The 13,965-nt window shown below is 39.9% G+C and overlaps 1 protein-coding gene across 1 annotated transcript in view; it reads right to left on the reverse strand.

The window, feature by feature from the left end:
• SLCO4C1 (solute carrier organic anion transporter family member 4C1) overlaps nucleotides 1-13,965 on the reverse strand; it is a 35,851-nt gene that overhangs the window by 4,158 nt on the left and 17,728 nt on the right. Inside the window, exons 4-9 of the mRNA XM_044446149.1 lie at nucleotides 13,503-13,599; nucleotides 12,186-12,307; nucleotides 10,395-10,504; nucleotides 8,077-8,221; nucleotides 5,162-5,357; nucleotides 2,326-2,479 (exon numbers count right to left, since the gene is read on the reverse strand). Coding sequence (XP_044302084.1) covers nucleotides 2,326-2,479; nucleotides 5,162-5,357; nucleotides 8,077-8,221; nucleotides 10,395-10,504; nucleotides 12,186-12,307; nucleotides 13,503-13,599 — 824 coding nt within the window. The remainder of the gene's footprint in view (nucleotides 1-2,325; nucleotides 2,480-5,161; nucleotides 5,358-8,076; nucleotides 8,222-10,394; nucleotides 10,505-12,185; nucleotides 12,308-13,502; nucleotides 13,600-13,965) is intronic.

Here is a 13,965-nt window from a genome sequence, read left to right on the forward strand (position 1 = left end):
CATGCATGTGCAACAAACAGTGACCATGGATTCACATTCACACTGAAAATATATTCAGTGAAGGCAGTGACATCTAATGACCAAGTACATCACACCAGTATCAGTCATAAACAATGGAGCCTGTTTCTTTCTCAGGATTTTCCTTAGTGAAGCAACTGTTTATGAAATGTATTTACAATCATAAAAACTGTTCTGTCATTATCAAACCTTACACTTACTTCAACAGAGACAGTTAGGAATGTGATGACAAATATTTGTCCGCTAAGACTTTGAAATTTATTTTAGGCACCCAACAAAACATTTGCACCAGCCTACATAATAGTCTTTCTGGCATATAGTCATCCTAAATAAATGTTGGTTTCTACCTCTCTTGTAAGTTATTGTTTTCATTTCAGAAGCATATAAATTATAATAAATTAATATATGAAGAAAAAACAAGCTTGACTCTAACAGAAGGTATTCATGCTGACATGCTGCAACTTTTCACTGACCTCAGAGCTTGCCTTTGATGGGAAAAGCAAGGGTGAAAGATTTTCCCACCTAAAAGTCAGAAAAGGCAACAGATGCTGCAGATAAGAAGTTTGAAAGAAAGATGAATTCTTATGAATTATTTTGTTCATATACTCTGTTTAAGACATAAATTAAAGCTGACATGAAAGATTTGGGGAAATGAATGAAAATGGAAAAAAGCTCAGAGTCTTAAAAAAAGCAAGTCCAAAACAATAGAAGTTGTGGAAGAGAGTACAGATGGGACTTAGAAACAAGTATTCTGCTTGGAGATGTGAGGAAATGCATTGAGCAGTCATGCTGACAAGAACATGAAACAAAACTTCTCACAGCTGGTTTTGCATTGCAGTTAAATAGTCTGAGCTTGAGTTCTGTTCTTTGTAAATCATCACAAAGTAGCTCATGAAAAAATCATAAAAGTACAGGAAGCAAAGCTGAGAAGTACATGCCTATCCCACTCCTATTGCTACAGCTCTGAAATGTCATTAGGTAAGGTTTTAATCCTTTTTTAAGAATGGCTCCTAAAACAACTATTTATTGCAACACTTTTGCATTTTATAAGGGTTTTCTGCTCTTATATTTTGTCAAAGATCACTGTAGATTTTGAAGTGAAAGATAAGAAGAGATGCCTGATCTCAAAGTCCTGTATAAATTGATTTCTTGGTGTCAAAACCCAGAAATTGTATGAATACATAATATCCATGGATGCACTTTACTCTTGGGAAATGAAATGGGACACACTTGTTATCTGCTGATCCATGATCTAGTTGAATACAAAAATATCATCTCAAAACATCCCCAGGCAAGGACAAATTCTCATAGAGAAATATGCAACAAAAGGTTATAGGGTATCCTCATCTTCTAACACAACTCTGTAGGGGTCTCAAGATTTGTTTTAACCAAATTTGCTTTAGATTTTAGCCTATTTTCAGCCTCCATAACGGTTTTCTACTGAATGTTGTACCAAATTAAATGTTTCATCCACTGCTAACACACCACCAAATATCATCAGCAAGTCAGCATGGTGCGTAGCAAAGGCCAGGGGGAATGCATATGGTGCATGGACCAAATGTTTCCATCTCTGTTGCAACAGGACTGTTTCCGTTCAAGGTCAAAGCCAATCAACTGTCTTCTTCCAAGACAATCTACTCCATCCTCCTGCCAGTTCTCTTTTCTGGATGATAGTCAAAATGTCCTGTAAAGGAAAGCTAAATGTCCATAGCTAATGAAACTGCTCAATGTCCCTTACTGGGACATTTTAACGTGTGCAGATGTTTTTGCTTGCTTCTTTTTTAAAAACATTAGGTCTCCTTTGGGGTTTAAAGATTTGTTTTTGTATTTCTTTAAAATGTGGGGTTATAGTCTGCATGGAGTGATAGATTCCTACTTTATTGAAAACTATTTAGCTTCCTTATTAGAGTTGCAGGTAGAAGGAACTAGGTAAAATTCGCATTTAAACTGAGATCCCGATATCTAATTCATGTACATGTGCCAAAGAGCTTATGAAAAACCTTACATGATGTTATACCATTTTGTGTGGCAGAAGCTTAACTTATTGATATGTTAGTCCTTATTTTAGTTATATTATCAAATCACCTGAAACATAAAATTTCAAAGAATATTTTTTGTCCATATTTAGAAAGAGAGCTCTAGGTGCTTTGGTCATATATGTATCCTTCAGCTACTAACTAGTTAATTAGCTTTCTCCTCCAGTCAACAAATATTTTTAGAAGGCAAATGGTTATCATCTAAACATTTTTAATCCAGGAATTTGGGCTAAATTACATATCCTCCATTCATGACATAAAGTAACAATACCTTTGAATGCTTATGAACAAACACAGAAGTACATCCTGCATAACATGGAGAAAAATACTGAACTTCATCTGCACCACAGACTGGTAAAAACTCTGAACGCATGCATCTACAGTGGGCATTGCAGGGTGCAGTTAAGTTTGATAACGTGCCTGTCCTGAAGAAGAGAAGTAACAATTAAATTAGCTAATCATAGGCACTCCTGAGCATTCCATAAGACTCTATGTTCATTTATTAATAGGTATAAAATACATGCACCATATATTTATATATTCAGCAGAATAAGCATGCATTTTTAAACAAAAGTATTGTATGGTCATCCTGCTATCTTCATAAAGTAAAAATGAAAATGTAAGTCGTTAACATTGCTCCTTCAAGGTTAGCACCTCAGAGTGTTTTCCCAATGCACACTGGGGCAAAGTAAAAAATAAAAAATGCTATGGTTCTGAAATATGCAACTGCTTACACAGGACAAGAACCTTGGTCCATCTTACTCACTGCCCTCTACTGCAAAGGTTTAATAGGGCTGGGTGCAGACTGGTACTCAGCCAAGTGGTCTTAAGGAGTACAAAGGTAAAATTGCTCATCTTCTAATCAAATGGATGACTTATTCCTAAGACTGTCCACCATGCCTAAGGGCTGAAAAGTGGTCAATGTAACAGCTTAAAAGGGGGTGGGGGATGAAGAGAATACCCAGATATTACCAATCAGTTAGCTTAACATCAGTTTGGGGTAAATTAATGTAAAACATTGATGATTAAAGCATATTGGATTATTTTTGCTGAAGATGTATCAGCATGGCATCTTATCAGGTAAGTCCTGCTTCAGCATTTTTTCAAATTCTTGGAGAATGTCAACTTCAACAAGCATGTGGTTAGGGGACAATCCATTGTGTGCTTGGGCTTTCACAGAGCTTTGACAAACTTTCTTCCTTGAGCAAAGTTCAATAAGAGGGGAGGTTCTCTAATGGGTTGGTAAACTATTGAATAACAAGTAAGAGACAATATGAATAAATTAGTAGTTCTCACATTGGAGAACTTCTCCTAAGATCTGTACCAGGATTGACACTCTGATTTGTTCTTAGATGATCTAGAGTCAAAGATGGGCAGTGAGGGGCAGTAATTATTCTAGTTGGATAAAATAAAAAGGATCAAAAAGGAGTTCCAAAAGAACCTAGCCAAATTGGTTGAATGGGCATAAAACCACAAATGTGATCAAAGTCCAAAGTGATGCACATGAGGAACATGGACTGAAAATTCTTATGGGTCTGAGTGGCTGGCCAGGAAAGGGACCTTATGTGACAGTCTGGATATCAGTGAAAGAGTCAACCGAGCATGCAGAAGTTGTGGAAAAGTAAATTCTTTATTAGGGAGCAAAATGAAGGGGATCAAAAGCAAAGCTGCCAATATCACAATGCATTTATACAAATCAGTGTTGCACCCAACATGGCATGCAGTTCTAATCGCTACTTTTCAGAAATAGTATTTTAGAAATGGGAAAAGGGCAGGGGCGAGACATAGTACTATTACAACACACGGCAGGTCATGTTGGCTACTTAGGTTTCATTCTGCTTTAACTATATGGTTATGATATTATGTTTTACTGTGTTTTTAAATGTCATGCTTTTTTCAGCTTTGTGCTGTAAAGGACCCAGAGAACTTCAGCTAATGGGTAGCATAGAAATGTAATGCAGAATAGATAAAATCATAAGCTGTCAAGTGGCACATGATAATTAGCAGCAAAATAACCCTAAGTGCTAGATTCATTGGACTGTATTCTTCCCAGTAAAGCCTATTTGAGCAAATGCCTAGCTCTGTCAGTGAAAATCCTTCACTGGGCACACATGGAGAATTTGTTTCTCTGAAGAAAAATCTAAAAACTTGACATCTTCCTCCCTGCAGTGCAGAAATGTCACATTGCTGAAGTGCTATTTTCTGTCACTTTCTGTAAGTGTGCAGTGTTAGTAGGTGTTCTTGGGATTAAAAATAGGATTTTGTACTATTTTGACCTGTTTATGTCTCCAAGTTTAAACAGACAAACATTTCAGCAAGCATCCTTTGAATGCACAGCTTTGCACCAAAAATGGTATTCTTGGCAGCTAACAACAATATAATGCAGATCAAAAATTACTTTAATCAGGCAGTAATATAAAAAAGATCCAATAAAACACAATATAAAATGCAGTTGGTCTGCATGCACAAAATGTCTTTGCCCGCTGGCAGGAGGTAAATGAGCCAAGCTAGTTTCTCTTGGCAAGGGGTTCCACAGCAGTGGAAGCAATCGGCAAAAAGGCACTCTTTCATGACTCCTCCAAACATAACTCTGCTCTGAGGACAACTGAACCAAGAGAAGTGCCTCCCCCAAACATCTGAACAGCTTAGTGGGCTCAGATGTGGCATACTGTTTAAAGTGTTGGATTGGGCCTCCAGAGATCTGGGTGCATGCAATTACAAGGCAGCAGTGGGGTGCTTCTGGCCCTACTTTGTGTCATGCACAACCAGTCAAGATGAGTCCAGTCATTCTTCCTTGCCTGAAACTCCTTCGCAGGGCATGCATTAACATGCGGAGGCTTTTGACCTTCATTTTCATTCCCAACTGAAGTACATGCAAGAAGAATTGACCCACTGAATCTTTCTTAGTGTTCCATCCCCCACATCTCTCCCCTTTCTGCCCTCATAACCTTCCCTTCTATTTCTTCCCATTTTCTCACTCACTGCCAAGAGTCATACTGTAAGCTTCAGGACTGCCTGTGTTTACTCCTGTTCTGTATGTTGATAGTAAGCTGCTACTTTTAATGTCATTTTAAACAGTTCTTCATAAGGCAAGCAAATAAACTTACCCATTATATGTTTCTGAGACACCAGCAAATGGTTCATTCCCACATTTGGCAATGGCAAACACCATATTTAAAACAAGTGCAATTGAGCAGGTAATGATAATGAATCTGATTATATTTTTGCAATTCAGCTGGAGCTTGGAAACCAAGGTGCCACTGATGATTTGGCCTATTGCTGCCCCGGGAACTAATACAAGTCCTAGGAGTGGGGTGAAACGGAGAGACAGGCATTATTCCATTGGTAATTCAAACAATCAATTCAAATGGAAATTTAAACAGGGAAGACTTTCCAAATGAAAACAAGGGGGAGGAATACACATTTTAGTATAACATGCCTTTAGGAGTCCATTTTTGCATGTTATGGACATGTAAGGCTTTGATACTTGCATGTCCATAAAAGGAAGGAAGTGGAATGAGGATGTTAGTGTTAACATCTCTGTTCCATGCATGGACAACTGGAAAGGAGCAACTTTCACATAATCAGGATCCTCTGTTGGACAAGGATCTCAATGGGACTTCCCCACCACCATCACCACCAATCTATGAGCAGCTGTCCATACACAGCTACCACTTCTGGACATATCTGCTGAACACAGAGACATTAAGAAAGCCAGGCCAAAAAAAGACAGGAAGGCAGGGAAGGGGCAGGCCCCATTTTCAAAGGGCCTTAGTTTGGTGCTAGAGGATGTGCTTTGCAAAACATCTCAGGTTCAAGGACCGAAAAAACTACTGGCTGAAACCACAGAGAGATTGCCAGTCAGTGTCAGGAATACTGAGCTAGATGAGCCAAGCCTCTTCCTTTGCTCCTTCTTCACTCCACTTCAGCTGGTGAAAGCCATACATGCATATCATGCTCAAAAAGTGGGCAAGAGTTTCTTGAACGTTAAATCCACTCTCAATAATTAGTAAATCCATCATTCACAGTTTAAATATTTGCCTCACATAATTTGGTTTTTTTCACCATATGCTTTGCAAGATAGCTCTTACTTCATGGAATTCTGCCAGTTCACCCAACTGGATTGTTTCATGATGTGTATGCCGAGATCAGATAAAAACCCGCCAGAGCACGCTCAATCAGATTGAAGGCCAATCTGGTCTAGCATTCTGTTTGCACTGTGGCGACCCAGGTACCCATGGGAAAAACAGAAGTGCAACTCGAATATACGAGCACCCTCCTACTTGTGTTACCTAGCAACTGGTATTCAGAGGCATGCTGCATCTGATACTGCAGATAATATATAGCCATCATTACTAGTAACCACTGATAGCCCTATCATCAATGATTGATAGCCCTATAGCACACAAGAACCAAAGGCGATACTTCTGTAGTTTATCCCCCGACTGGCATGCTCTCTCACCTACCACCACCATCCTTATTTAGAGCATGATCAAGGCAGTGGCAGGGTAGGCTGAGCTTGCTCTTTTATAAACCCTTCACCCAATCAAAATAGTTATGAAGCAGGAGCTCTGGGCAAGTCAGAACTGATTCATTAACAATCAGTTGCTCAGAAGTGATTAGCTGAAGGTTTCTATCAGCCAGGTGCATGGCAGGCCATTGCACAAGAGGATCTCTCCTTTTCATTTATTTAAATTCTGATCAGAAAAAAAGGCAATGTGCTTTGCAACTGGCAAAAGCTAGGGTAGGTTCGTGCAAATGTATCAGGGTTTCATTCTTATCAAGATTGTATTTCAGAACCAGTGTGGTGCAGGGGTTATGAGTGCAAGACTAGAACTCAGGTGATCTGGCTTCTAGTTCCCACTCAGCCATGGAGCTCACTGGGTGACTTTGGGTCGGTCACAGACTCTCAGCCCGGCCTATCACACAGGGTTGTTGTTATGAGAATAAAAGTGAGAAGAGGAGGAAGAGGAAGAGAACTATGTAAACTGCCTTGAGTTCCTTGGAAAGAAAAAAAGTGGGGTATAAGTATGAATGAATGAATGACCAGATAATATGGAACAACAACTCTGTACTCATTGAAAAGAAAGTCCAGAATAGGCTGGAAAGCTTGTGAGCTCCAGGAGAGCTGAAAGTGTGAGCTCCAGCAGGATGTGGGAGGAGTTCAGAGGACAAATCCATTCAGAGATAAAATTGTTTGTAGACCAAAGTCTGTGCTCAGCTTTGACTGGAAGGAGCTGGGGTTTGAGTGAAGCTGAAAGGAAACCGGCAGACCTGGAGGACAGTAGGTTGCCACTTGGCTAGTTGCCTGGCTAAGGCTGACTAAGCGCCAGAAATGTCTGGCACGGAACTGAAATTTCCCAATCCAAAAAGTTGGGTGGATGATTTTGGGGGTGGGGAGCATTTGGAAAGCAGTGGAAACCCTTCCCTCTTTCTTTCTTTTTTTTTGGGGGGGGGGGTGGTTGGACAGCAGGTAAACTGGAGTTTCCTGCAGTAGGGTCTCTTCCTTGCAGACAGTAGCCTGCCTACTCGCAGAGTGTCCCTGGAGTGGGGAGGGAAGTTGCCAAAGAAGTGGGGCCTTTTAACAGCTAGACTTGGCGCTGCCACCGACTAGATATATTTTTGTATTTTTTGTATTTAAGTGGTAATTTATTATGTTCTATTGTATTTGAATGTATCTTATTGTGTTGTAAGCTGCCCCGAGGCTTCGGCAAGGGGCGGCATAGAAATGTTATAATAATAATAATAATAATAATAATAATAATAATAATAGCTTCCCCATATCCTAAAAATTTAAATTCCATTCCAAAAATATCAAAATCCCCTCTCCTTAAATAATTGCCTATAAATGGGATGTAACCTTGGAAAAGGTGTTTATTCCTCAGGCCTAGAAAAACTGGACTGGCCAAAGAAGCCAATACTCACAGAGCTTGACCTAACTAATCCTGACTCAGTGATGCATCTGTGGCCATCCTAAATAAACAAATGAAGGCATTTCCTGTAAAAGAAATAAATACATTACCCCCCAATGTTGCTGAATAACTAGATGTATATCCGAACTGATTTTCTATAAATTTGGGTAAGAAAGTTGCAAAACCAGTGGCAACTAATGCTTCTAATGCAGCAGCTATGACAAGACACATCAACACAGGATTCCTCAGCAGCACCTGGAAAAGACAGTAGGGTGGGGGACAGAATTATTTTGGGAAGACGATGGTTGCAAACAGGTTCAATACAACAGAGACAATACTGGCTGTGTCACTGCTAATTTAGTCTAATTTTCCTACTCCACTCAATCTGTTATTTCTCAGTTGAATTTTTCCTACACAATCTGTGATATTTCTGGTTATAAGTATTTTTGCCTTCCCCTCAGATAATATGAATACTGTTTCCAAAATGTGAATATAGTTCATATCACTTGCCACAGCCCTATATCTTAGAACTGGGTATACAATTGTTGAAAAACATGACCAGGACAATGAACAGAGAAAGTTACTGGCTATTGGCTAACTGTTGTTGCTAGAAACTCAAGACTCAACTTCTTAAAAGTACCTGAGTCAGTGCTGATTAGAAAGCCAATTAATTGAGTCTGAGTTTGTCAAAATTTTCTGAAACTCCAAGGTGACCCTGAGGCTTTGTGAACAGCAAAATTTGGCTTCAGACACCATGGAAGACATTTGCTCAACCCTGGGAGATCCTTGACTATTCACAGTGTTCAGATATAACAGTTGGGAAGCAGTTACGGACATTCAAATAAGGCTCTAGCATATATTATGATTGTTTCAGGACTAACCTAGGGTTCTTGTTGGGGGCAAAAAAGACAGGAAGGTTTGGTCACCCATTTTAGAAAATGTAAAAGAATGTATTTTACCAGCTCCTTTATCAGGGGGAAACAGAGGGAAATGTGACAGATGGCAAAAAAAAATTAGATGCTATACTTAATTAACTGGCATCTTTGCTGATTTCCAACTTATCTGAGCCATTGATCTCTCTTTCCTAATGGCTTTGAGAAAGAGATCCAAGATACAGATGCACTAATTCTAATTCAAGGCAACAGACCATTCCTTTGCAAAAGTTAGTTATTCTCCAGAGTATATCCAGTAAGCTCAATAACCAGAGAATGAGGCTTTCCTGAGAACTCTCCTTTGGAGCACCCCTGGGCCCCCTGCCTCTAGGATGGCTCTTAAGGAAGCAGGCAAGCCTCTTCTCTGTACACTGCCCCTCTAGTTGGCCAGCATTTCTTTCCTGATGCTGCATCATGGGATCAAGAGTCATACCAGGCTCAGGTGACTCCTGGAATGCTGCACCCCATCCTGACAGTTGCAGATCCTGACTATTCTCAGAATTCATCTGAACACCTGGAAAGGTGAGCCCTGAAATAAGCCCCTCAACTTCTTGCATTTTCAAGTCTGGGGATGATGGTTCCCAGGGTCCATCCTCCTCCTTATCCAGTGAATCCACATCTGCCTGTCCTTGGAACCCATGACAAGAAGAACCGCCCCTTTCATTCCCAACAGGTAAGCAGTGAACATGAAACAGTATTATGAGCTCATAATAGGTGGCTATAAACTGGAAAGCAGGCTAAGTGTAGATAACGACTGTTTTAATTTGAAAAATGTATTCAGTAATAAAATGCATTATTCATGGTCAATGCATTAATCCCTGCTGGCAATTGTACTGTCAATTACCTTGTCCTAATTAACAAAAAGCCATCAGATCAAAATCACAGAATTTCAGAAATGGAAGGAACCTTGGAAGTCATCTGGAATCCTCTGTTCAGTGTAGGATCCATCATTCAAGAATCCTGCAACTACAATATCTTTGTCAGCTGGCCCTCCGGTTCCTGCATGCATATCCCAAAGGAATCTCACAACATCCCAAGGCTGTCCATCCTCATGTTGAACAGCTTTCAGTTAGGAAGCTTCTCCCAGTGGTATGCCAAAACTGCTGCCCTGAAAGATCCACCCACTGGTTGAAGACCTGGTCTCTGGAATAACAGAGAACAAGTTCTGTTCTCTTCAGATGGGTGAAGGGCACTATCATGTTTCTCCTTAATCTTCTCGTCTCCAGGATGCCTGTAATCCAGCTCTGTCAACACCTCCTCTAGCTCAAGAGTGGGCAACTTGCTTTTACCTGGGGGCTGAATTCCAGCTCAGAAAATCTCTCAGGGGCCACACTGCAGAGCTCCCTAAAACTCAGTTTCTTGTGAAATTTGAACACATTATGTACACAAGCATTGCTTGCACATTCAACTAACATACATGGCCAGACACTGGTATAAAAACATTGAACGCAATTTAAAATGGCTAAAACAATGCCTTGAATTTATGCTCATATTACCCAAAGAGCCAGGAGAAAGTCTTTCATACTTCTTCCAGCATATTCAGCATTCACTACTGTTCCATTATGATGTGTTTCAGAAACCTTTTCAGCTTGTATTTTGTGTGTACCTAAAAGGTGTGGGGGAAAAACCCTTGTCAAAGCTGCGCAACATTTCTGTTTAGCACAAAAAGGCATGCTTGTCCATTATACTGTGTGCTGAAGGGCAGAAATTCTGAAGGAAGTGAGTTGCAAAGTTTGCCCAACTAAAAATATCAAGTTCCATATCTTAAAATCTCATTTGTATTCCACCTGCTTACTTAGCTGTGTACAGGTACATGTAAATCCATTTACGTGACCTGGAGTTCATCTTCCTGCCAAATACCTCTGAACTACTTGTCCTATCAAACATAGTATCTTTTGCTTGGTTATGAAACTGCTAACAAGTGCAAGTGATTGAAGGAAGTGTCACTCAGCCTATGGTGTGAGGAGTGGGGTTGGTATATAATTACAATTTCCTTTAAAGCAGAGTTTTAAATGACATTATTATCTCTGACTCACTTATGCTTGCTTTTCTTCCTGCATGATTTTGCCAACATTCACAAGTGTGCTGAACCTTCCAGTTCAGCTACTCTTGTCTAATAAAAAAATAGAGCTGGGACTTGTTTGTCTTTTGTTCTTGTTTTCAAGGGCTCTGTCTTTCTTGGTGCCACTTTCTTTCTTTGACACTTTACCTTCCAGGAAGTATCTGTGTGCCAGAGGAAATTGACTCCTCAGCCAGGAATTCATGAGCAGCATGTTACTTTGCCTGAGTAGCATTATCTATAACTATATATATATATGTATATATATTGCAAAAATTTTACAGCCAAAAAATGAGGACCCACCTGGCCAAAACTAGCACAGGTTAGGTGTGGAAGAAGCTTGCTTTATTCTCCTTTTGAATTTTATCAATATTTATATCTGTTTACTTTTTATCACTGTGTAAACTGATTCCTTAAATAAACCTGCTTTGTTTCCTTATTGTGTGTGTGTTTCTGTGGTTCATTTGCACTTATTCTTTCCTACATCTACAGACTATCAAGGGTCTTGCAATTCTCATAATGCTTACAGTCTTTTATAAGAAGTCTGACTGACTCCTAAATCTTGGGCTTATTTTATAAGTGCATTCTTGGTTCCTGAGAAATAATACATCACAATCCTTAAATTTGTTTTATGGAAAGTTGTGATGAAGCCTCTCTAAAAGCTCACTTTGAACCCAAATCCTCCACAGAGGATTGTAGTACAGCCATGCTGTAATGATCCCAAGTCATGATCAACTACACTGAAATGAGAACTATGAGAATTTCAAAAATCATTTGAATATGTCATGATCGTAACCCCAGATATGAACACTGCTGGGAACAATGTTCCCTGATAATGTTTGCAAATTCCCAAACTGTCCATTTTATGGCTTATCCTATAGGCAGAAAGTGTGCATTTTGGGTGTGCTCTTTGAATGAGGTAATAGGTATCCCTAAGATTTATTGCCACCCAGAAAACTGAGGTCCCAGTTGCTGTTCTGTATTTATCTTTGTTTTCCAGATAAACTTGATAACCATGAGGGCTGAACAAAAGAATTAGAGCATTGATTCTGAGGCCTATTACTTAATCAAGACGGCCATCAGATAGGGACGCTGAAGGCATTTGCAGCCCATGTACATATGTTTGTAATCCTGCTCCACGCTAGAATGATAGGAATGCCCAACAGTATTTCCAAAGGTCTAACCACTCAGGATCACACTGATCTCCCATTTCAAAAATCATGTTTACCTGGCAATTGCCTTGGGAAAAATGAAAATGGTGCCACCAAAAGGCTTGTAGCGAAACCACATACAACAAAGGCTATCCACCAAGCGCCAACCCAACGTGCATCTTCTGGAGTGAGGTCTACACTAGAAAGATTATTAGTTTAGAAAACAAAGATTTAATATAGACATTAGTTACTGAGTCACTTAATAATATATACTGTATAAAACATAAAGGTTTCCCCTTGACATTAAGTCCAGTCATGTCTGACTCTAGGGGGCGGTGCTTGACATTAAGTCCATTAAGTTTCCTTGACATTAAGTCCATTTCCTACCCAAGGGAGCCAGCGTTTGTCTGCAGACAGTCTCCATGGTCATGTGGCCAGCATAACTAAACATCGAAGTGCACGGAATGCTGTTACCTGCCCACTGAAGTGGTACCTTTTTATCTACTTGCATTTGCATGCTTTCGAACTGCAAGGTTGGCAGGAGCTGGGAAGAAGTAATGGGAACTCACCCTGTTGTGCAGATCCAAACTGGCAACCTTTCGATCAACCAACCCAGCAGCACAGCAGTTTAAACCACTGCGCCACCTGCAGTCCCTTATACATTGTATACCTTTGGCTTATTTAACAGATTTTAGAGGCTTACTGATCACAATTCAATCATTTAAAAGACATACTCCTGTCTCACCAGCTAGAAAAATTTAACATTCCAAACGCAGTTAATAAGATTCATCTAAGTATTATTTTCCTATTTTAGTGATTTTAAAGAAGTCTGGAAAACAGTTATATCACCTAAGACTGCTCAGCCTATGACCACTCTAGGAGTCCAGCTCAGAGCTCCGTCCAGTCAAACAGCTAAAGTTTGACCATACCAAAGCAAAAGTTTCATCACTTAGCAACCATCCACTTCATTGCTCAACATATCCACTATTGCAAGCAGGATCCAGTGGGACTGTTGTACAAGAAACAACAATTGATTATTCCATTGTGCAAGTGAAACCCATCGCTTGCACAGCGGAGATTCAGTGTTTCCTATAGGAAGCTCAAGATTAGCAGAAATACTCATTTCTGTATCAAAGCAGGTTGGTGGAGCTCCTTTATATAAGCTCTGCTGATCTGCCCTTTCCAGCAATGAGTATCTCTAATCATTTCCAATTTCTCTTGGAAGCACTAGATCTCCATCTCATGGTCACGCAGGATGCAACAATACTGTCAGGGGTATAGCAACCCACTGGATACTGCCATGAAATACAAGGGTTAATATAATTACTGCTGAAACAAAGGAATTCTAAAGTTAGAAGAATGGAGGTAAAGAGGGGAAAAAGAAACTTCCTTGCCTTACTTGACGATCGAAATCAACATAGACATTAAGCAGCTGTCCTCCTAATACATAGCCAATTGCTGGGCCCAACAGTGACATGGCATAACCAATTCCTGTAGATAAGAATAAGAGTTTGTATTTCAGATCTCAAATATGCATGTAGCTCAGATACCAAAATGTATGTTAAACTTGTCCGGATTCCAGAGAGAAGCATTGAAAGCATGTAGAGTGAATGTGTATTGGCGAAGTTTGGGCCCACAGTGACAAACCCCATGTATATCCACTTGGTTGTGTGTAAAAACTGAGGATGCAGAACTGGCAACCAGAAGGTCAGATCTAGCCCACTTGAGGCCCCAATCCAGCCAATATGATGTCCCAGATGGACCTGGCCTTTTCCTCTGGCCCACCTCTTTTTGCCAATCACCAATCATTCTATTTCCCATGTTTTGTGCAGTTTCTTTTCCATTCTAAAAGGCTGA

The sequence above is a fragment of the Varanus komodoensis genome, unplaced genomic scaffold, assembly GCF_004798865.1.
Source record: "Varanus komodoensis strain SLA01 unplaced genomic scaffold, ASM479886v1 scaffold5, whole genome shotgun sequence".
Lineage (NCBI taxonomy): Eukaryota > Metazoa > Chordata > Lepidosauria > Squamata > Varanidae > Varanus > Varanus komodoensis.